The sequence below is a fragment of the Clarias gariepinus genome, chromosome 6, assembly GCF_024256425.1.
Source record: "Clarias gariepinus isolate MV-2021 ecotype Netherlands chromosome 6, CGAR_prim_01v2, whole genome shotgun sequence".
Classification (NCBI taxonomy): Eukaryota; Metazoa; Chordata; class Actinopteri; order Siluriformes; family Clariidae; genus Clarias; species Clarias gariepinus.
In genome coordinates, this window is record NC_071105.1 from 19,619,306 (window position 1) to 19,643,636 (window position 24,331).

The window sequence follows — 24,331 nt, forward strand, 5'->3', positions numbered from 1 at the left end:
CAGCACACACACATGCTTCCTTCCTGCTCTGTAAATGTGTGAGTAGTTATGCTGTTGATTATGGGATTTCCTCAACTAGAATTTTACATTCTACTTCAGTGTCCTGAAAGTAACACATCAGCCTTTAACCGTTTACTTAAAACTTAATTTTTACAGGAAAGAACAGCTGAGAAAAATTCTTACCAAAGCAAGATATATCTCTTGTTCATAAACCTGGCATTTGCCCTGAACCCTACCCAATTTTACAAGAAAGCAAATACAATCATATCAGGACTGTTGATTGCGCAGAATAACAGAACATATTTATGAAATTTTATAGTATATAATTACATTCTACACTAATACACACATCCCAGTTTTTCACTAGTGCTTGGATACCATAAAAACAAAGTTTTGTCAATACATCAGAGTCATGATCATTGCATTGCCATCATGCATTGTTATCATGCTACACATACAGTATACACATGTGGATATGTTTTTTTTAAATATCCACATTCAAACATCTGACATCTGTGCTATGTTTACAAATAAATAGAGAACCAGCAGATCAAACCATATTTAAGATAAAATGTTTATTTCACTCATGCATTATAAACTGACGTGAAAAATAAAATGTAAATATTTATATACACATTTCATTAATTAAGAATAAAATAATCATTGACTAAAAGAACAAACGTGGTAAAACAGTGGAATGGTCATTTCCCCTTTGCCACAGTTTGGACAGCAGCCATCCATGACAAAACGTAGAGGAAAAGCTGCCGATATTTCATGTTAACAGATCCATCATCCAGGCTCCCCAAATCTAATAACCCAAATAAACTGGCATTTATCAGCAATTTGCTTTTGAATTTTGCTTTAGAATTTATATTGAAGCCATTATAAGAACAGCTACAGTTTTAACAGCTCTAACAGTATTAAAGCACTTATTTTTATTATTATTATTTTTTAAATGTATTATATGGAAACCCGAGACACTCCACAGCTCCCCTTCTTAAACACGTTTGGTTTCATGTTCATACCAAAATGTCTAAAGAATGCAATTGGTGCATGGTATTTAAAATAAAAATAGATTCACTTCAACCATATTTTGAAAGATGATAACGGATAAAGGACATGCAATACCAAACACACACACAAAAAAACAATAACTTATGATTTTCATTAGCTGTTATTTTTAAAAATCATTATTGAGTAGCAAAGTACAGCTTTCCTGGACTGTAGGTGAAAGAGTGCTTTAAACAACGTAAAAATACAACTCAGGTCTTTAAACTACAGATTAGTAGTTATAATAAAAAATAAAAATAAAAAAAGGTGACAAGGGCTGAATGCTGAACTCTGAACAAATTGCTCTAATTTCAGGAAATAAAATCCTCCACACTTTCTCACTGTTCCTTCCATTACATTAAGGAACATCCTATATTCTGGATGAGGTTGATCGTCATTACTGTTAATAGGGCATAGGCTAGAAGTAACATAAAAGCCTATTTATACAGATCTTGCCTGATATGCTATGATCAGCCATTGAAACCTCAGACAAATATCTCGGGAGTGACATTTCCACATCCCTTCCTTCGCCCAACTGTGTGTGTAAAACAAACAAACAAAAAAAAGTGCTAATGTACTTGGTATTCAGTCCTGAAAATCTGCAGGTTTCAGTGGGCTACAGCTGCTTCAGTTTTTACAGGTAGAGGATTTTGGTGTGTGCTTTGCTATGATTGAAGTTGTGCTTTACCTCTTACATGTCTGTCTATTGCTCTGTTTTTTACATGTACTGAGAAAAAGGAAGAGAAGACGCAAGAGCTTATCATTCTCTCTGGTCATAAAACAGATCCTGTTACATTCACTCACTCATTGTCTATATCGCTTATCCATCACAGGGTCACGGCAGTCCTGGGGCCTATTCCAGGGAACTGGGGGCACAAGTCGGGGTATACCTTTAAAGGGTGACAATCCATCACAGGGCATGCGCACACCCACACCCAAGCTCATATTATGTGCACAATGGAAATGTCAAGTAGCCTAATCTGCATGTTTCTGGACTGTCAAAGGAGAACAGGAGGGGAAACTCACTAAGCACAGTAAAAACATGCAAACTTGACACTTGACCCTGGAGGTGCAAAGCCGCAATGCAACATTGCATTATATTGATTTTATCATTACCTAAAAGGAAATGTGGAAGAATTTTCTTTTCACTCTACAAGATTAGATTGCTCCTTTTTTTTGATGGACTTTAGAAGGTCCATCAACTAGATTATGTCACTTTGCTCCAATTTCTCATCAGTCGCCTCTCTCTCTCGCGCTCGTCTTCTCCTCTTCTTCTCCTCTTACCTCTCAAGCAGAGCCTAGATGAAAGGTTGAGGTTTATCACTTAGTGTGTCCAGCTGCACTCTGAAACAAGAGAACACATGTTTTTAATCAATAAGAACATTCCAAAACTGTTTGGTCGAAGGTCAAATGCTTAAATATTTTAAAGCAGTCATACCGTTCTCTCCATTGGTAAGCACCAGAGCCTGAAGAATATCAGAGAGAGACACGATGCCCTTCACCACCTCATGATCATCTACGATCACTAATCTGTGCACCTAAAAAAGAGCAAACAGAGTAGGGGAAAAGAGGGACAAATACTTTTTTAGAAAATGTTTTTAAATGAAAAATTTCTCCGATGAAAAAGTTAATTTCTTTTTACGTCATCATGAGCGGTCTAACAGGGTAATGTTGACAGTCCCTGACCTAAGATAGTTCGATGGTTCTGACGTTATGATGGTTCTGACGTAAGTGATACAACTTCAGGAGAAGCCATATTTCGATTTTTTTATGGCTAGTAGAATGCAGTGTGATCCTTTTGTAATGCTGTGCAAAGCCACATCTACCAATCAACCATGTGACTGTGAGGGTAAACAACCAACACTCTATAATGTACTGTATTGCCAATGTTTTATGAATATTTGATCATCAATAAGATAATAGGCCAAAATGTAGGCTAGTGTAAATATTCTGAGCATGTTAAACTAAATTATGATGTTTGGTATGTTAAATGAATGTTAAAAAGGTCTGTAACTTTTACTTTTAAGTAAAAGTTTTTTTAAGTAATTTTTTTTTCCGACTTTTTTTTAAATAATATAATCTACATACGATGGGTTTATCAGAACATAACCCCTTCGTAAATCAGGAACCATCTGTACTTGATTAAAAAATGCAGCATTCAATGGTTTTGTGTGTTTTACCTCTGCCTCCACCAGCCTGTTAATGATGGCCTCCAGCGTCTCGTGTGCCCGACAGGTGAGAACTCCCTCAAAGTATTGAGAGCGATGCTTAAGGGCCTTTGTAACGGTAATATCCAGGTTGTTATAAGTCTTTTCCGCAGCCAGGTTCTATTAGAGTAAGAAATAGACAGATCTGTGAACGCAGCCTGCAAACAGAGGTGATGATAAACTCTGTCTGCATGATCAATAATCAATCCTGAGGCTGTAAATAGATGCTAGTGTTCTACATTGACAGTCAATTCGATATCAGTTCATCTTTCCTGACTGATAGCTACACTACAAACTCCATACACAAGCTGTTTATTTATAAATATTCTGCAGCAGGGAATAAATCTTTCATAGATGTCACACCATAAAATGTCTAAAGTTTACAGTGACACATCATTCCTAATGATAGCATCTGCTGTTCAAGCTCAATAGCATACGGTCTTTAAAAAAAAAAAAAAAAAAAAAAAAAAAAAAAAAAATATATATATATATATATATATATATATATATAAGATAAATAATTTGTGATCTTTTTCTACCTTTAAATTGATAACCTGTAAAACCCAAGTAAAAACAGACTGTAAACCATTTTTAAGCACCCTCTTATAACTAGGAATGTCTATGTTCACAATTAAGCAATCACATTCAAATTCATGTTAAATAGGAGTCTTTACACACCTGCAATCATTTAAATGTATCCCTGATTAATTAATAAAGTTTAGCTGTTCCAGTAGGCTTTTCCTGAAATTTCCGCATCTTACGGCAAAAGCCGTAGTCCACAGAAATCTTCCAAAGCATCAAACAGATCTCATTGTTAATGGGTATCGGTCAGTAGTAGAAGGCCACAAAAGAATTTCCAAGGCATTAGATATACCATGGAACACAGTAAAGAAAAGTCATCATCAAGTTGAGAACATATGCCGCAACAATGACATTACCAAGACCTGTGCGCCTCTCTAAAATTGATAAAAAGGCGAACACTGGTCAGGGAGGCTGGCAAAAGGCCTACAGCAACATTCAACAAGGTGGAAGAACTTTTCGTAAGTGCTGCCTGCATAGACAACAATCTACCGCATTCTTCATATGTTAAAGTAAAGAAAAACATTACAAAAATCCCGGTAAAATCTCCCAAAAGCATGTGGGAAAATTTGTTGTGGTCTGATGAAAACAAGGTTGAACATTTTGGCCATAATTCCAAAAGGTGTGTTTGGCACAAACCCAAAACTGCACATCACCAAAATAACACCATACCCACAGTAAAGGATGGTGGTAGAAGCATCATGCTTTTGGCTGTTTTTCCTTCAGCTGGAACTGGGGCCCTAGTCAATGAGGAGGAAATTATAAACAAATACCAAATACCATTCAATGTTGGCACAGAACCTTCAGGCTTCTGGTAGAAAGTTGAAGATAGGGCTGCTCAATTATGGAAAAAATCATAATCACGATTATTTTGGTCATGATTGAAATCACGATTATTTTACGCAATTACTTATTGACTTTGGAAATATTTTGCATTTATTGAACAGAACAGTAAATTCTCCTTAAAACAGATTAAGACAAAAAAAAAAGAAAAAAAAAAAGGACATAGCAAGATGTCGGTCTGTGTTTAAATTTTAAAGGGTTAAAAAGATTTGTGTTGTTACCAACCGGTGCCGACACAACCGCATACTGTAGCAAATCTTGCACCTAATATGTTTTTGATTCACGTCCGCTTCTTTGAACCAAACTGTTCCCAAACAGCAGAATTGCTTCTACCTCTTTTGTTGACCAAAGACGTCTGTGGCTGCTCTTTTTCTGCCATCCTCACTCGCGCTGATTTTTAAATGCGATCAGATACCACATACACAACTTCTTCGCTGACAGTATAGAGTGAGAGAGTTTAGGCTTCTGGAAGGGAAAAAGTGCGGATGCGCGCGCGCAGGTCAAAATAACTTAAAAAAAATATATAAAATTCTATTACACCATTTTAGTGATCGTTGAGACCCGAAATCGAATTTTTATTAATTGCACAACCCTAGTGAAAGAGAAAAAGAAACTTCATCTTTCAGCATGACATGGACCCAAAACATACATCCAAAAAATATGGCATCACCAGAAGAAGAAGAAAGTTTTAAAATGGCCCAGCCAGGGCCCAGACCTGAATCCGTTTAAAAATATGTGGAGTGATCTGGAGAGGGCTGTGCACAGGAGATTCTTTTGCAATCTGACAAGTCAAGATGTCTACCATACTGATAGATAGACTCCCACCCAAAAAAAGATGAGTGCTATAATAAACTCATAAGGTGCTCCAACAAAGCACTAGTTTAAGGGTGTGCATATTTTTGCTACCACATCATTTTATTTTTTCCCTCCCCCCACCCCTTAAAAATTTTCAGTTTATTTTTCATTTGAGTTGTACAGGTTACAATTCACATTAAAAGGTGATAGTAATCTTCTTTACATCAGAAAAACCTAGCATTTTAACAGGAGGGTGTAGTTTTCTATATCTACTGTTTTCTATATCTACTGTTTTATTTTTAATTAAAATAAAAAAAACCTGAATCTTAAAGAAAATTATAATCTTTGACACTATCAGACACTATTTAGAAACTTACTATGACGTCAAACTTGGAGTATATGTCAACCACCCTTCCTGTGTGAAGAAAAGGGGAAGAAGGGGGCAGAAGGGAAAAAACAATCCGTCAGCTGCAATCAAACATCATAATAGAAAGTAAAACATTTCTCCCCCAACCTTCTGCTCTCACAAAATCATCTCCAAGTCTCACCATTATCATCAATTACAGGCAGGGCAGAAACCCTCTGGTCAACAAAGATTCCCAACGCTGTGTAGAGGGGTGTGTCAGTGTGCACCATGGCAATGTTCTGGAATGTTCCGATGTTGAGTTCTTCTAGAGACTTTGACAGGAATGCCGGTTTGGGCATCTCTGAAATCTGAAAACAGACATGAGAGGAAAGATTCGATATAAATGATTGTGCGCCTGCTCAATCAGTCTGAAGCATAAAACATGATTTAAATGTTACATCACTGGTTTCTCCAGGTGACATGTACCTGAGCAGTGGTACTCACCGTGGGGTTTAGTGTGCCTCGTCCACCCACAAAGCACACCTTAAAACATACCTTAATGTTTATATTGTATAATAAAACATTCACAGTGTTTAAAGTGAACTAGTTTTAACTCCTGATCTACTAGATTGTATTAAACATGGTCTTCACAGGCTACATCTAAACACCTTCAGCTCTAAAAAAAAAAAAAAAAAAAACACAGGTTGATGTTCAAACTCAGGTCTCGGCACTAAAGAGATTTGTTTTCCCCCCTTATCCAACATACCCTGACAGCCTTAGTATTACCTAAAACAAGTCAGCTGTTTCCTTAAAAATAAAATAGATTATTGAGCAAGAAAGCTGAGGTCTAAGATCACTAGCACACACATCCAAGGAATATTTAACTTCCAGGCGTCACTATGTCTGCAACCGTTCCAAATATTTAATAGTTGCTTCTACTGCAAGTCTTGCATCCATTGTTTGTGTGTTTACTCGTGTTCATGGAAGCAACTGGTGGAACTAGTTTGAGGAAAAAATAAAAACTCTAGAAAAACATACTACCATCATTTTCTCTCACACTTTTCTCTTTGCAAATGTCTCCCACATGCACCAGCATTGTTTTTTTCTGTTCATAAGCTTGTCACCTCTAAAAAGCAAACTGAAAATGAGTCCAATTCTCAAAAATAAACCTATTTGAAATCTACCATTAAAAATGAAGCTAATAAAAAAATATGATGCAACATCATAATTCACAAAATTTTAACAGAACAGTGTTACAAATCTGAAGATTCCATACAGTTCTTTCAAGAAGGTTCAAAGGAATCACAAACGAGAAGTAAATCAACTTAATAACACACAGAGCTAATTCTGAAAACATAATCAATACTTGAAAGTACATATACGCTGCTGAGGCAAGCAATTCAGAAAGCAAAACCTCAAACCTGGAAACACTGCAATGCTACACAGTCAGATTTGCTTACAGGTCCACTAAACAACTCAATGCCCTTAGCAATGCAGAGGTAACAGGACAATTGTTGCAATGCTTTAGACCTCCAGGACTGAGGTCTAACCCCCTTGTTTTAAAGGATCTGTTATTTATAAACGTGTCAGCTTGTATAAGCCTAATGGCATTAAGAGTTTTTAAAAATAGTCAAATGAAATCCTGGGCCAATGCTACGAAAGAAGGCAGAGAATTAAAAATGCAAACACTAGCAGTAAGTGGTGACTTGTAGAATCATCCAAAAAAAAAAATTTTTTAAAGGGTTAAATTTAATTCCTGCAGTAGCAATGATAGGAAGAGGCCATGACCCATGATTTGCTGTAAGAAAGCTCTGGTAAAACTCTTAACTTTAGCATGGTTCTGAACCCTCCCACAAAAAAATATATATCCAGGACATAAGCTGTTAGAGCATTAGTGATGGAGCTATGCCTCATATTATTTTGTCTGCTGTGTAAACGTGTGGAGAGGGACATCTGAATCGAAACTTACAAAGAGTTTGAGGAACTTGAGGATCCTCTTGTGAGTGAGGATGTACAGCGTGTTCCCTGTCAAAGGATCGATTACTGGCAACCTGTGGATCTTGTGCTTTACCAGAGATGACACGGCATCGTACAGACTGGAGGGAACAGAGTGACATCATAAATTAATTTCACATTTCCTCACACATACACATTTAAATAAATGAATGTCTTACGATACCTGGCATTGGGTGGTATGCTAACAAGAGGTTTGAAGGAATCCTGTAGATAGACCTCTGTAAATAAGCATGCAGATTAATATTAATTAACATTATACAACTATTAGCTCCGACCGAGTAATCTGACTGGATGAAAGGCATTCCATCATTAAAGATGATTAAAGAGCATAACAGCACTAATAATTTTCTTACCTCTCCATGTCTCTATTTTGTGTTCTTCCAATTCATATATCTGAACCTAAAACATAAAACAACCAAAAAAATGTTTTGATCGTGACCACCTGACAAGGTTCATGCTTAAATTTATTACATTAATATGATCTGCACAATTTATCTATAAAGCATTCCTAACACTTAATCACTGACAAAAATACAGTTCATAGAGAAAAAGGTAAAAATGTCTTATTATCAGTGAGCAGTTACCATAGGCGATTTGTAGTAGCGATGAAGTATGTTGATAAAGTCTGTTATCGTCAACATACCTATAATAAATGTATAATTAGAATGTTGCAGAAAAAAGAATTAAAGAATTAATATATGATGACTTATTATTGGTACTGTATTACCTACTTACCCACAAAGCACTGCTTCTTGCTGTCCCAGAGTGGAGCAGCTCTTACTCCATTGGAGACAAGAGCAAAGAAAGCCTTTTTGACCTGGTGCAGGAGTGGAAACAAATTATTTACACAAGCAAACAAGTCTCTGTCTCTCACGTATCCCGCTGGGATATAAAAACATATACACCCTAACTAATAACTTTCCCATCATGCAGCAATTCTAAACTGTAACTGTTTTTCCTTCAGTTAACCTTCACCCAAGACTGATCCGTCTAAAAAGAAGTATAGATTCCCAATGTACTATTAAAAAAAGAAATCACTGTTTTACAAGTTGTTCAGTATGTGTTTATATACTGAATATATACAGTACCAGTCAAAAGTTTGGACACAAGTTTGAATTTATTTTCTACATTCTAGAACAATACTTGATTTTTTTTTTTTAACTGTAAAATAACATGTGGTATTAGGTAATTAAGTAACAATACAACAACATTCAGTTGTTATTTTAAAACACAAAGCTCAGCTGTTCTGAAATAGTTCTTGCATGAACAGTACTGTCGAGTGCATTTACCAAACCCATCAAGATCCATGAAAAAACTGGCTCTCATGAAGACTGTCCTATGAAAGCAAGACCAAAACTAACCTCTGCTGCATTTATAGGGTTAACAGTCTCAGAAATCACCAATTAACAGCACCTCAGATTAGAGCTGTTATGAAGGCTTTACAGAGCACAAGTAGCAGACACAGCTCAATATCAACTGTTCAAAGAGCATATTTGGGATTAAAATGTACACAAAAATTTAAATTAGAAAAGATCATGGAATTGGTGTGTCCACACTTTTGACACTGGTAGTGTACATGTCCACTAAAAAAATGTAGTTGTGAGGCACTGGTGAGTGTTTCTGTAGATTTGGTTATCATGAACTCAAATATTTCTGAAACTGTTTCGGCAAGAAAGATCTCTACTGCTCATCAGTCATTGTGAGACAACAGCGACTGACCTGCAGAGAGGTGTCAAACACCACCAACTTGGAGCTAGTCGGCACCAGGTCATAACAGCGGTGGGACTTCATAAAGCGAGTGTACACATTGTGCTCAGGATCTAAATAGGAAAAAGAAATCAAGCACTGGTAATCTTACACTGAAACTCTTATCCAGTTAAATGTAAATATGATAATTACATCAAACATTATGGCTCCTTACCATCTATATGTGCTTCCTTTTTATACTCGAATTCATCAACAACAGCAGGGACCTGAAAGACAGAAACCCCAGTCTTAGGCACATAAAGGGTACAAGTAAACGATTAAACCACGGTTTCCCTAATTTTGGATAGATATGTTTTTTTTTTCAGGCAGTCTAAACGCAAAAGTCTTATGCTTTTCAGATTGGATCTGAGTCACTTACACATTTTGTCCTAGATTGGATACATATCCAATAGGTGGTCATGGGACTTGGCAGGTCAGAATTCATTCAACATTTTGCTGTGCATATCTGTGCATGCATAGGATGCTAACATCATCAATCAGTTTCATATCAGTGGTACAAATAACTGCTAAAGAAGCTAAAGTAAGGCGTCTGGCTTTCTTCCTTCTTCTGGGCCTCAACAAATACAACTAACTAACTGTTTGCCTTTCTCCAGAGCTAAAATCCCAAGCACATCTTTGCTAATATCCACTTATATATATAGGTGGTCACACAGGCAGCGCTGTGGCCTTGCACCTCCAGGATCGAGGGTTTAAGTCCCGAATCAGGTCTGTGTGCGTGAAATTTGCATGTGTTGTGGGGTTTTCATCTGTTTGATCCTGTTTCCTCCAAAGACATGACAATTAAACAAATTTCGCAATTTCCTGTATTGTGCGCGTGTGGCACGCTTGTCTCTTGCAAAGGATTGGCACCTCTCCAGGATGTACCCCACCTAGTGTCCCAAGTCCCCAGGGACAGGCTCCAGGCTTCCTCTGACCCAGTACAGAATATGTGGTATAGAAAATAAGTAAGTGAGCGAATGTTCACATGAAATATGACCTTTTAACCTAGAAGGGGTGAGCAAAGTTGTATTAATGTGTGCATGCGTGCCATTTCATAGAACAGTTTAAAGTCTGATAAAAGTCATAGATCTAAACAATGTGGCTTGTAGTGTGAAGGTATTACAAAGTAATACTACAAAGTATTTCATAGGTGGTAAAAAGTGGGCAGCACAGATTAGCACTGTGGCCTCGCACCTCCAGGTTTGAAAGTTTGATTCCCGCCTCGGATCTGTGCACATGGAGTTTGCTGGCTCTCCCTGTGTTTGGTGGGTTTCCTCTAGGTACTCCGGTTTCCTCCAATAGTCATGTCACAATTGACGTTCCTGTAGTATATATCTGTATGTGTGTGTCTTGGGATGGACTGGCTTCCTGTCCAGGGTGTATGCCAACTAATGCCCAACTTCTCCTGGGATAGACTCTAGACCCTCCCAACCCAATATACAGGATAAGCAGTATAGGAAATGAGTGAATCAAGATTCCTAGTTGGATGGGCTGTTCACACTGGCATAAAAAAATTCAGATCAGTGACAAAAAAAAACGGCAGAAAGAACGTTGCTTAATAGTTTATACTAAAACCACCTGAAGACACACTATGTTGTAATCACGACCTCTGAACTCTTGCAAAAGCATTTCCGAGGCGGACACCGAAGAAGCATTACTACTCATCAGGAAGTTTCAACTATCCATTGCAGTAGCCCAGTCATTAATCTGCCTTGTACCCTTACATATTTTACTGCCTGGTTTGGTAAGTACAAATGAGTAATTCACCTCAACAGGCTTAATGTCTTCACACCACACAGCTAAGCTATAACTGAGTTCACTGACGCCTCAAGTTTTTGGTGTTAAAATTAGCTGAATTAAAGAAATCTACAAGGCAGTTTGACTTGATACCTTTCACACACCAGTAAAAAGCGTTTAACGGAGCAGGCGGGACGAGGTTTCTGTTACTGCGCAGCTAAAAACTCCTCTGTTAGCCAGTCAGCTCCCTGAACACAACCGCTAGCCGGAGAATTCCTTCATCTCACACTCGGCTAATTTAACCTTTCTAGCTAACAACTCAGGTAAACCGAATTTAGTTCGAACGACATTTAGAAGCAGCAGAGCTTGGTTTGCTACTGTAAGTCTGTATTTTTTCTGACTAAAACAAGGCTAGGTCCTCAACTAGATCAAACTTACCGTTAGCATTCCACACAGAGATAACCTTATCTAGCAAGCGGTGGACGGCCCCAAGCTGAACTGCTCACCCTACCTCCGAATAAACTCACGGCTAAAGATACTCACACACTCCATGATCCATACACGGGCGTCTTCTTCTTTTTAACAAAAAAATAAATAAAATAAAGGAAAGAGAAAAACACACAACCCGGCTCCTGGACTCAGATCAGCCCAGCCCGGAGCGGCAACCGGAAATGACGACACAGTCCAGGTCAATAAAACATACTATACTTCTACGCCAAACCTGGATAGCCGGGTGGCTATAGATGTGCAACGCATCGCATATAATTCTCTTATTACATTATTATTATTATTATTATTATACATTTTTGTTAACCTAAAAATCTTAAAATATTTACAGACCTACGATATGACAATGAATGGGTGCCGATTCTATAACAATCATTTTTATTAAGTATATTTTTTTTTGTTAAAAAATAAATAAATTATATATATATATATATATATATATATATATGTGTGTGTGTGTGTGTGTGTCCCGATTCGATATTACACCCGCCCCTGATTGTGTTACCATTTTAAACCTTTAAAAAGTTTTATGATTGATTAAAAAAGCCCGTTCCTTACAATATTAATTTTCTCACTTAAACCAAGCGCAGCATCTAAACAATACAAACTAACTTCAAGTACAAGAGTTTAACATTTAACTTCAATTTAAATTAAGCCAAAAAGCTATTTTCTACTGGGCAGATACGTTATTTATTTATTCGTTCGTTATTTTTTTTTCTTTTTATCTCCGTAATCTGCCATAATTACTATTTCTAAACAAACATTGCAAATTCCCGTCTCGGATCTGAGGGATTAATTCCTACCACAAGGTATGATATGTAACTAGTTTAGAGTGCGCCACCTGTAGGATTATAAAGAAATTGCAACGATTTATTGCCTCAAATATCACTAAAGTCTCAAAACTCAAGTTAACAGCATGTACACAGTGAGCACGTGAGCACCGATCAAACCGAAAACCGGCCAATTCTGGTCCCTGGCAGATTGACCGGTTCATCTCTCTCTATATCTATCGCTAATGTTTCTTCTGCTCCATTAAACCCTCTTAAATTCATAAAAAAGCTGTAACTAAAGTAAGTAGTTAAATCAGTTGTGTTGTTACAGTAGCTAAGAGAACATTAAAATGTGTAAGGAAAGGGGTTCTCTAGGACTAGATTCAAGAAGCACTGAAGAAGCACAGCCAGTGAGACATTCAAATGATGAGACAAATATGAAGAAAAAATATTCAAATTGTTTTATTTCGTTAGATGTAAAATAGTCTCGTATACTGGTTTCTTCTAGTAGATCAGAATAGTATCAATCTAGACTGGTCCCAGGCACATGGCACTACTGAGGAGTAAAGTCTGGGAGTCGAACCAAAGACAAGCTCAGCACAGTCACATCACTACACAGGCTACCTGTTTTGCCCGGTCATACATCGATCTGCCAAATTCTGGACCACAGCACAGATACTTCTCCAAAATCATTCTTTAAAGTACAGTAATCTGAATGGTGTAGCACAGTGATTCAGAACAACCAGTAATGGCTTTGAATAGAGATAACTCACTCATCTTCTATACCGCGTTATCCTGTATTCAGGGTCGCGGAGACCTGGAGCCTATCCCAGGAGGCTTAGGGCACGAGACAGGGTACAAACTGGACAGGGTGCCAATCCATCGCAGGGCGAATAGAGATTATTATAGAACTGTTGTAAGGTATGAAATATATTAGATTGCATTTGAGACTGGGCAAAACTGGTCCATGATGGACAATCATTGTGAAGAATACTACCACAATTTAACATGATTATGTTAACTGAAGCAGTCTCCGCCCTGTGCTCTTTTAAGTCATTCTCTTCAAAAACATTAACCTAAATAGTTTACCTACACGTTTACCCAATAAGCATTATGCATGAAGGGGTTAGGGTTAGTATGATCTGGTATATATAGGGGCCCAAAAGTCTAGATCCATGGGCATTTTTTCCTATTTGAAATGTAATCTTTTTTACTTTTATCATGACCCATAAGGACTTGTTGGATTTCTAAATCCAACAAGAGAAAACTAAATAAAACTCATGGTCTTGTCCAAGACAGGATACTTCAGATTAAGAAGTGACCACTGACTTCCACAGGCAAACAGTAAATGCTGTGAATGCCGACTTTTGGGCCGCCCTCTACACACATGCCAAAAAGGGCTTAAAAGTGGTTAAGCAGTCATTTTTTCTTGTTTATCTTACTAGATATCTTTAATCGAATGCATGTTTAAAGGGACTAATTTCAATTTTATGATTCAGTAGTAGCTTCATATAAGACAAAAGACAAGAATATTTAATGTAAGGTGAAGGCAAAGAGAGTGATAATGGTAACAGAGTTTAATCAGACCAATCTTCTTTCTGGTTTATATCCCTCACTGTTAGGTTGGAGGGGAAACAGTGATGGCAGTTACTAAAAATAAGTGTACCATAGTTCCAAAAATGTCCCCATTAAAAAAAAAAAAAAAAGAACGTGGCTGTTATAATAACCCTGTGCAACCAAAAAAAAGCATTTAAATACTCTGTGGAAGGGCTCTAGATCCAAATAGAGACCTACTAGTCCCTAAAAGTGTGAGGCTTTGCTTAGAGATCATATTCCAGCCCTGAGGAATGACAAGGTTTTAGAAACTTTTCGAACAGCTTAAACTGCTCAATAATCCCTCTACATGAACCTAGCACAGTTTTAATTTAGCTACTAGACTGGAATTTTTTTTTATTAGATTAAGAAGATCACCACAGCAGAAATCTTAATACTACAAAAGAACTGCTATTTTTTTAATCAATTTCATTTCCAAAACATATAATGTTTCAGTTTAATGTAAACCTAGTGCGTCAAAAAGATAAGTGCCAATAGTTGTGTACAAATCAGTACAAAGATTTGTTCGTCAGACCAATCAATTTAAATTCTTCTATTTTCAAACCACACTAACTTGTGGATGGCTTTTTGTCACAGGTTTCAATGGACAACAATTTAATGGAAAATTTATGTATTCAATTTCTAGGAGCTAGAAACGTTTGTGTGTGTCAAAGAACACATTGGTTTTAGGAAGGTAACTACTGAGCTGCAACTTCATTCTCTGCTTGCTGCCCTGTTGCATTTTCTGCATTCTTTGAAGCCTGTGGGAAAACAAGATGGAACAAAATAAAGACACAAGTAAGCAGTTTTAAAGTATATACTTCTGACTTGACTTAAGTAGCATCACATAAATCAGTAGTAGCATAACAGTAACTAATGAAAGACCTCACCTTCTTTTTCTTCTTTTTTTGTGCTTTACGACTTGCAGAGCTCTGTATCAAAGACTGGAGTGTAAAAAAAAAAATGAATAAATAAAAAAAAAATTAGTGATTGAAATTTATTTGCCTTTTAAAAACTGGGGAAAAAAAATCATTCAAGAGATTTTAAATCCTAGAACATTTCACCCACACATGGAAGTCATGGTTTTAGAGCGATCTATGAATGTTCTGTACCTTCAGCTCAGGATCCTGAACGTCATGCTCAGATTTGTAAAGCTCAGGCTCAAAAGGTCCACTGGTGATTCTCAGAGGTCCGTTGGCCATCAGCAATACTGTGAACTTAAACTGCGCCACAAACTCTCCTAGAGAAAGAGAAAAAAGAAAGTGGATTCAGTTTTCATTAGCTTTTATTGCATTGAGTGGAGACAAGGAAAAATAAAATGTAACCGAAAAAGAGTTAATCATAGACGGTGTAGATTTTCACCTTCTTTTTCACTGAGGACACTGAAAGGCTGCAGAAGCTCATGTTTAGCACACTCCACCACTCCCAAGCGTGCCTTCCCCTCATCTTCAAATGCCCTGCAGGAATTAAGAGCAGATGCGTATAATCTCTGCAGGTACCTTTACCCTGTCATCATTACCAAAGGGTCAAATTATAGGCCTGCATCAAGCAAAAATAAACAACTAAGGAGACTTTAATTTACTTCAACTCTTCAACACGTTATTAAAACCTGGAAGGATTGTACCGAACTCAACACCATGGAAGAAATGTGGTCAGAAAAAAAAAAAAAATCAATTTAGAATTTGCAAACAAACTGAACAGTAGAAACCACAGCTATGTTTAAGAGGGGAAAATATTTCGTTATATATACACAATACAATGCAACTTAAAAACAACCATAAAAACAATAAAAACAGCCACTTGTTAGTGAAACTAATTAGAACAAAAGTCTTCAGTCTGCAAAGGAGCATTAAGGTCATGTGAGTCCAGATTGACCCTATTCTAAAGTGATGGATGCATCAAGGGGAAAAGGAAACATGTGAAGCAATGCACTAATCATGAATAATGCCCACTGGGAGGCAGTGTTGTGATCTGGGGTTGCTTCAGTCGGTCAGATCTATGCCCAGCAATGTTATGTGGCAATAAAATGAAGTCAGCTATGGACTCGAATGTATTGAAGACTCACAATAGGCTTGACTGTTTTATACTGTGCCCGATGACTGAGTGAGTGATTGATTACTGTGCCCAATGATTAATTGATAAATGGATGGATGGATGATGGATGCTTTATTGATTCCAAAGGAAACTTCCAAGCAATGTTTTCCAGGCCAAACATGTACCCCAACTCATTCCCAAAGTCGCCTGAGATAGGCTCCAGACCTGCCGCAAAAAGGTCAAGCACAAGGTTTAAAGAATTAATGCCATAAAAAAATGAATGAATGTGTATCCGCTCTGAAGGTTAGAATCACCTTATTGATAAAAAGGGTCAGAGCGATTAGTTAAGATTGGTTCAAGCTAAAAAGAAGTATCTTAAGTAAGCACCCGTTACAACTGTAGAGAGTAGAAAAGCATCTCTGAATGTGCAAAATATCAAACCTAGAGATAGAGAGGCTACACCAGGAAAAGACCACATCAGCTTTAATTCCTGTCTGCCAAGAGCTGGTATATGAAGCTATAATGGAACTGTATGGAAACTGGACCAGTAAGCCCAAACTCTGAAAACTCTAGAGACCATCGTGTATGAAAATCTCAGATCAGGCATTTTGGAAACCAACCAATATGCCACTAACAACTATGTAATGAGATTAGACTTTTCCCCTTTTAAGATATTTGATCGAAACATTAACTGAAGTCCCCTGACCTACATCTTAATGACAGTCATGAGATTTGAGGAAGGCACAAACACACTGATGTTGATGGTAAAGTGACTGGTGAGTGGATTTTATCCAAGCAAATCTGTGTGTTATTCACAGTCCTACATTAGACAAATGGTGTTCTGTACCTGAGGGTGAAGGGCATGGCGTCAAAGCGTCTTTCCACCTCACTGAAGAAAATTCTAGAGGTCTTCATTTTCAGTCCATACTGCTTACTGGGGTCCCGCTTGTAGATTGTTGTCCTCTGTCCTCCATCTCTTGTCTGGATAGATTAAAAGATGGTTCATAACCATGACTCAACTCCACAAGCTCTGTTCTTGGCTGTCTACAGAGAGGCAACAAAATGTACTGTCTGTGCATTCTTTTGTTTCATTGTGTAAATGGCATCAGATTTATTTTTGAAACAATGGTGTAAAAAATAACCCTTCAGTGGAAAAACCTCATTGCTCAGGATCTAAATATGCCATCTGTTAAGCACATCACCACTAAGGCACAAGCAGATGGTGACCCTTGCAAGCTTAACAGTAGCAGCATTTTCTTGCTTACCATTTACAGTTTATTAGTGCATTACAAGGCATGATTACCTTTCCTTCCCCTGTGCTGATGAGTACATCTACAGCATATACCTCATGGACCTCAAACTCCACTTTCTCATGGTCCTTCCTTTAAAAGGAGAAAAAAAAACACCACACACAAACATTCTGTGTTACATAATCTTATTTCCACTTTGTGCTCTTGACACTTAATATCCCATATCTCACTATCCAGAACAGGCGGGTGTGTATCTTACTTTTGCTGGTCTGTGGGGTTTTGGATAATTGTCTTCTCCCCATCAATAATGTGTTGCTTTAACTGGTGGGACAGCATACCTACAAAGAGGAAAACATAACACAGCAAATTATTTTCCCCTCATCACTGCTCATTCGAGCCTTAAATAATCATTAAAGAAGCAAGCTGTATTAATTTACTGGTTTAGAAAAACAGCATTATATTTAGATGCAGGTCTAAACCAGATTCACTCGGAGTGCCTCAAACACATGATTTGCAGGATACCATGATGCTACAAACTCGCTCACCTTCAATCGGATTGCATTTGAAAGAATGGGCGATCTTGTTCCATGCCTCAGTCACCTGTGTGTTCTTTGGGGAGGGGGCAGGGAAAGGAAATGGGGCAAACAAACAAAACAAAGAGCTATATAAATACAACTCCATCCTCTGTATACAGTCGAGGCTTATTTCCGACCCTGTACCTTATTCACGCCAGGTGTCTCTTTATTCAGTATACAGTTTCAGCACTGGTTGTCCTCGATATATGAATGACTGGCTGGTCTAACTGGTCTGTAAAGCACTTGCACTCACTTGGTTGCCAGGTTTTACAAGACGCAGCGCTGCTTCTGCACACAAGTAGGCAGCTTTGATGACGTCTGCTTTCCTGCCCGTCACAGGTGCTTCCTGAAACAATTAAAAGAAGCAAGGATGAAATTCTGACATGAGGATTTTATCAAGAACACAGTAATAATAAATATCCTAAATTTATACACACCTTGCTGGCCCCAACAACAAAGCTATGTGCCACGTTGGAGATAAATCCATCGACGTGTACTCCAAGGTCACTGTACAGAGAGGAAAGGGGAGGGGGGGAAGACAGCATGCAAGCCCCAGGTTACCCAAACCATCAATGTTCCATCATCTCTCAATTAACATGTACAGTAAAAGCCTGAAAAAATAGAAAAAAGCTCCATCCTATGAGACAGTGGTATTCAAACTGTGCTGCAGAAAGGAAGCAGCTAAATAGTTTTTCCAAATAGTTTTACTTATTTTTATTATGCATGCCTTTATATATATATCATATAGGCATGTCTGCATTAAATTAAGAGGTATTGAAAATTACACACACCACACTCATTTGGCTATAAAAGAAAGAGGAACTGGATAACAGATTTCAGCCCTCTGTGTAATATATTTGTGCTTTATCCAGTGGGGCTGCATGAAAATACACTACAACATATTACTTTATGTGTTCATCCTAGCAAAAGTCAGAATACCACTGCATCCAAATTATAATCGTGGATGATGTGCTGCTTGAAAATTAACCACCAGACTTCATTTATACACAATTCATCATTAACTGTTTTACTATCTACACAGATGGCAGGAAAAGGCAGACAGACAAACAGCAAGGGATCGGAAAGGAGGACAAGACAATTGGAAGAGGCAAAATTATGTCGTCACTGAGACAAAAACTGTGGGGGAGACTGCACACAAGACAGAATAGTGCATGGAGACAGGGAGGGGAGGGGAAAAAGAGGCAGGGATGGAAGACGACTAGACACAGGCTTGCAACTTGTCAGAGGGGGAGTTGCCTACATTTTGACCAAGTCTCCGTCTTTTAGCGTGTAGTCAGGGTCGCTCTTCAAGGGAGAGAAGTGGCATACACAGTTATTGACTGACACGCTGGTGGGGAACGCAATGCCTGCAAAAAAACAACCACCAGTCCTCAAAAACAAATCTTTCTCTGATGTTCTGTAGATTTCAGCAAATGAAGTTTGCAAAGACAAATCAGTTACAAAAAGATTAATGGCACTGGTGAATCCTTAATAGCCACTTTATGACCATATCAAGGGTGGATAAATCAGTAGTATGGCCACACAGGGCATTCGGCCATCAATAGAACTGTTTTTACTCTGCAGTAAAATAGTGTGGTCAGGAGACATGACCTTTTCAGAATCAGGAACGTGCAAGTAATTAAGAGTCACCTTTAGAGCTGTAGAACTTAAAGGATAACGCGATTTAATCAATCTTATGTTGATCCATTCAATTTAAATCGATACAATTAATGATGCATCAGTGGCTCAGTTTGCAATTTATAATCTATCCACACTATTTTAATATTTTTAGGTAATCTTTCATATGATAAGTTTTGTAAAATTAATTAATTCCTTAAACTTTCAGAAATGTTTATGTTCCACATTTTACATAAAAAAAGTTACACAGCATTTCAAAGCATATTAGATACAGCACTATTGCAAATGTCTTAAGCCACCTCTCATTTCTTCATATTAAATTAAATTATGTAGACTTAATTATAGAAATGGGGACAAACATCGTACTGTGACAAACTGCAAAATGCCTAAAGATACAATATAAAATTTGTTTATTTATGCAACAACCGCTGCAGCAACCTCATTTTCCCTTTTGTCTGTACCGACCACTCAGCATTCAGCATAATCAGTAGACTAATCACCGGCTTGATCATGTCATTATCTGCACCTGTTTCTTACTGGTTCATACCTTAAGTTAGATGCTTTTTTTATGCATGAATTATTCATAGCTTACTGTGTGGGTTGACCAGTTTCAGAGTTGTTGTTGTTTTTTTTTAATCAGGTATAGGGGCTGGAGTGAAAATGAGGGCCAAAAAAGTCCTTCAGGAAGCCTGGAGAACTATTCAAGACTACATTACAAAATACAAGTAAGGCTGGCTTTTTGGAAGCAAAATATGAACAAATGAGGGCACTCAAGAGTGATTAATAGTTTAAAACAATAAAAATATATACCTGCTTAAGAAAAACCAGACAGTAAAATTTAGTGCTAACTAAAAATTGAACTAAATCAAAAATCATATTGCTAAAAAAAAATGAACTGAATCAAATCAGGATGATTTACAGGTCTCAGCTCCTTACAGTTAATCATGTGAAGAGAAAATACAGACGGAAGCCAGACACCAGTATAATTTACATGCGGCGAAAAGCTGGAACACCACAGACCATACTTGAAACCCTGGCAAATTATTTGCTGAGTCCTTGCTTACAGTGCCCACATAATGTTTTTTAAAGGGGATAATAATCAGATGATTATTAGTCATTTGTATTTCCTTAGGCTGTATTAATGCCCTTAACTAGCTTCTAATACCTTATGACATAACGCTTACTTTTATGCTTAAACCGATCAGTTTTTTGGTAACCAAATCACGGGACAGGACAGTACATAAACATAGCTATAGCTAATAAAATTATGATTTATCCACCCCTGTGCATATGCTAAGTGAAAACACTGTCAAGAGGTCATTGCAATCCATCGTGCCTGGCATCACACACAAGTTATAAAGGATGAATTACCTTTCTTCATGTCCTTCTCCTTCTTGAAGACCTTCCCAGTCTCGGCCATAATGTAAGCATCTCCTTTCTCACACAGACTGAGGACAGACACGCCAGGCTTGGCTGTGTCGATGACCACACGCAGTGCCTCTTTAGGGTGTGACAAAGAAGGAAGATGAGAAGAATAAAGTAAAGAATAAAAGGGGGGGGGAGAGGAGAGAGGTCAGTTATCACTAACAGAAGCATGGCAGGTATTTATACTGAGATGTATCACAGTGTTACAGTCACAGATAACAGAAAGTATGGAAATAGGCAGTGTTTAATGTTTGACTGGAGAGGGAATTGCAGTGTGTCCACACACACACACACACACACACACAGCTGTATCATACTGAAGTGACCCTGACACACATACATTTCGTGATTTGGTTACATACACACCCAGTTCTCCGAGACTCACTAATGCGTTGGTCATTAAACTATTTGAACAGCTGATACACACGGCTAATCGGTTTCTTTACAAACTGCGTTGCTAGAACTTAAGTCAGTCATCTGTTCACATTATTCTCCCCTCCGTATTCGGATAAATCCCGCCCACTACGTAGAGATCTGTACTCATGGCCATTTAACAGAGCTCCAATCAGCAGCCAGTAGGTATGAAATAGCAGCCAATCACAACCCAGCAGGCGGGATCTTCACTGAACGTGCGTACGGGAATAAAAACGCGTGCCTCCTAGTACGCTAGTCATGGGACGTTGGTCTGGTGTTCCATGGTGGACTGGGCAGACGGAGCTCATTTTAGATGAATTAGTTTTGTAGGCCAGTAAATAAATATTTAGCAAGTCTATTTATTATTTAGCAATCCCAAATGTCTATAAGACAATACATGGATGTGGCTAAATTAGCATGCTAGTTGTCGGAGAGCTGAGAATACGTTATAGATCACGTGTGCTGCCAGAAAGAAAAAAAAAATTAACCAAAGCTGCCAAAACATATGAAATTCAAAACGTAGGTTATTTCTGCATCCTTACTGATAAGAGACCACTTCCGGTACCCGTTAATCTGCGTGTTCGTGCTCGGCACATGGCTGTTGTTCACGCAGGCCGTCACGTTCACTTTCACCAGCAGAAGCTCACACACACAATTAACCTCATCACCAGTCTCCTCTAAACCACTTACGGTTAGCAATGTCACCGCCCATCTTATACTTGGTCACAACCAAGTCCTCGGCAATAGTCTGCTCTTGCTGTTCGTCGTCGGACATCTTGGCGACGGAGATCGCAGCGAATCCCAATCCGATGAGTGAAGCGGCAAGATCAACCAGAGCACCAAGCCGCTCACCGCCACCGCGCTTCGTGCTGTTAGCCCCGCCCAGGTTACGCCCACCGCACTCCTACGTCACCCAACGACACACACAACTTGCCGCCAAAATACAAGCTGCGGAAAAATCCAGATATGGATCACACGCTGGTGCTGCTTCATCACGAGCGACTCACTCAGTGTCTTCAGTTCTGTTATGAGCCAGCTGTTCATGCATTTTACATTATATAGTTTCCATTCTGCCATGGCCAGCAAACAATACTTAACTTCAGTGACCTGACTGACAAATACTCAGTATTTTTTTGAACATAGGCGTTATCTGCCATAACAATAAACAATCCTGCATCACAAATTCAATTACAATTTTATTTGTCAATACACAACTATACACGTGCAGCATGAAATGCTTATACGACTGTCTGTTACCTAATATAGAAAAATTATACACATAAAATTGAAAAAGAATAATTACTTATCACTACAAATTAAAATTTCACACTAGATAATACTATTAAGCTAATTTAATTTATTCAGTTAATTTAGACTGGAAATCAAGTTACATTCATCTAAATTCAGTTTTATTTATATAGCGTTTTAACAATAGTCATTTTGCAGAGCAGCTTCACAGAATCGAAAAATTATGGAAATGAGTTTGAAATGTGTGAGGAAATGTATAAATCAGAATGATCAGTTTGTCCCTGTAGTGCTAGGCGAGGGTGATGGTGACAAGCAAAAACTCCCTGGGACGACAGTCGAAAGAAACCTGGGTAATATCGGATAGCAGGGATTGATCTGCAGTGATACTGTAGGAGGCTAGAAATTTAGTATAACAGGAGAGGTGTTTAAGTTAATATAAAGTCAGCTTTCATTATATAAGGTTCAGGTACAAAACTGTTTGTGGGAATTTTAGTCCTGAACTATATTGAACAACTGCGTTTACAAGCCATCAAAGATCATGGTCAAGTGAAACCATCCCTGGTCTCCACACACATTCCAAGCAGAATACAAAGATCAATCCAGGATGAGTCAGACAGGCAGGTCAGATGGGCAGAAGGGGTTAGGATCTCTGGCAACTCAGGAGTGACATGTGGCTAAACAGAAATAGAAAGAGAGAGAGAGAGAGAGAGAGAACAGGTAAACAAACAGCCACATAATCTATAAGGTTAATGTATATTTTGTGCAGAGTGCAAAGTTACAAGAGAAAATAGAAATTAAAATTAACCAGGTTCAGATTGTACAAAATGAAAGTATAAAGTGTGAGAAGTATAAAAATATAAAAATGTTTAAAATATAATGTGGCATATGACAGCAGCAATACGTTTGAAACAGAGAGCAATTGTTGCCTAAAGTGCATGATAGTCATCCTTTCTTATGTGCAAATAGAGATTGTGCAAACAAGAAAAGTGCAACATGCATAAAATTTGCTACATCATGCATTCTGGTATGTTAGTTGTGTGTGTGTGTGTGTGTGTGTGTGTGTGTGTGTGTGTGTGTGTGTGTGTATTATGTAAGCAAGTTCAATCTATCAATTTACTCCTTAAAGTGGTTCTGGTTGAGGGCCTGAATAGCCTGCGGGAAGCAGTTCCTCCTCATTCTCTTGGTGTTGGCCTTTAGGAAACAGAAGCACTTTCCTGACTGCAACAGAGAAAAAAGTCCATTGTTTAAATGGCTGTGGTGCTTCACTGTTTCGCTGGCTTATGTCCAGTACTGCTTGCTGTAGATAGAGTGCAGATCAGGGAGCTGGGTGTAGAGGGTGCACTCAGCTGATCACACCACTCTGTGTAGAGTCTGTCCTGCTTTTTGCTGTTCCCAAATAAGGTGGGGATGCTGCCCATCAGGATGTTCTCTATGGAGCAGGTGTAACCACCTTGATGTTTGTTGATGTGGTAAAGACACTGACAGGACCATGACATGTCCTGTATGATGTAAATCGTGAGGTACAGGAGCTGTCCATGCTCTCTGCTGGGTTCCCATT

General features: G+C 38.1%; 2 protein-coding genes across 3 annotated transcripts; both read right to left on the minus strand.

Annotated features, from left to right (window-relative positions):
• Positions 1-555: 555 nt before the first annotated feature.
• On the minus strand, positions 556-11,985 carry prkag1 (protein kinase, AMP-activated, gamma 1 non-catalytic subunit). 2 transcript variants are annotated; one of them, XM_053498557.1, is made up of 14 exons: positions 11,863-11,985; positions 9,758-9,809; positions 9,556-9,656; positions 8,572-8,653; positions 8,421-8,479; positions 8,190-8,235; positions 8,000-8,054; positions 7,790-7,916; positions 6,325-6,363; positions 6,023-6,188; positions 5,852-5,889; positions 3,231-3,377; positions 2,489-2,588; positions 556-2,394 (listed from the first exon to the last, which is right to left on the minus strand). In XM_053498557.1, the coding sequence occupies exons 1-14, from the start codon at positions 11,869-11,871 to the stop codon at positions 2,375-2,377; spliced, it is 1,041 nt and encodes a 346-aa protein (XP_053354532.1). In that variant the 5' UTR covers positions 11,872-11,985; the 3' UTR covers positions 556-2,374. The 2 variants fall into 2 exon arrangements, with proteins under 2 accessions (XP_053354532.1, XP_053354533.1); XM_053498558.1 differs by lacking the exon at positions 6,325-6,363.
• A 1,049-nt stretch (positions 11,986-13,034) lies between these two features.
• On the minus strand, positions 13,035-22,395 carry pa2g4a (proliferation-associated 2G4, a). Its single transcript, XM_053499460.1, has 13 exons — positions 22,216-22,395; positions 21,058-21,186; positions 19,310-19,415; positions 18,486-18,555; positions 18,302-18,394; positions 18,019-18,082; positions 17,733-17,811; positions 17,527-17,605; positions 17,071-17,204; positions 15,552-15,646; positions 15,302-15,429; positions 15,080-15,133; positions 13,035-14,950 (listed from the first exon to the last, which is right to left on the minus strand). Exons 1-13 carry the CDS (start codon positions 22,298-22,300, stop codon positions 14,888-14,890), a joined length of 1,179 nt encoding a protein of 392 aa, XP_053355435.1. The 5' UTR covers positions 22,301-22,395; the 3' UTR covers positions 13,035-14,887.
• Between the last annotated feature and the right edge of the window lie 1,936 nt (positions 22,396-24,331).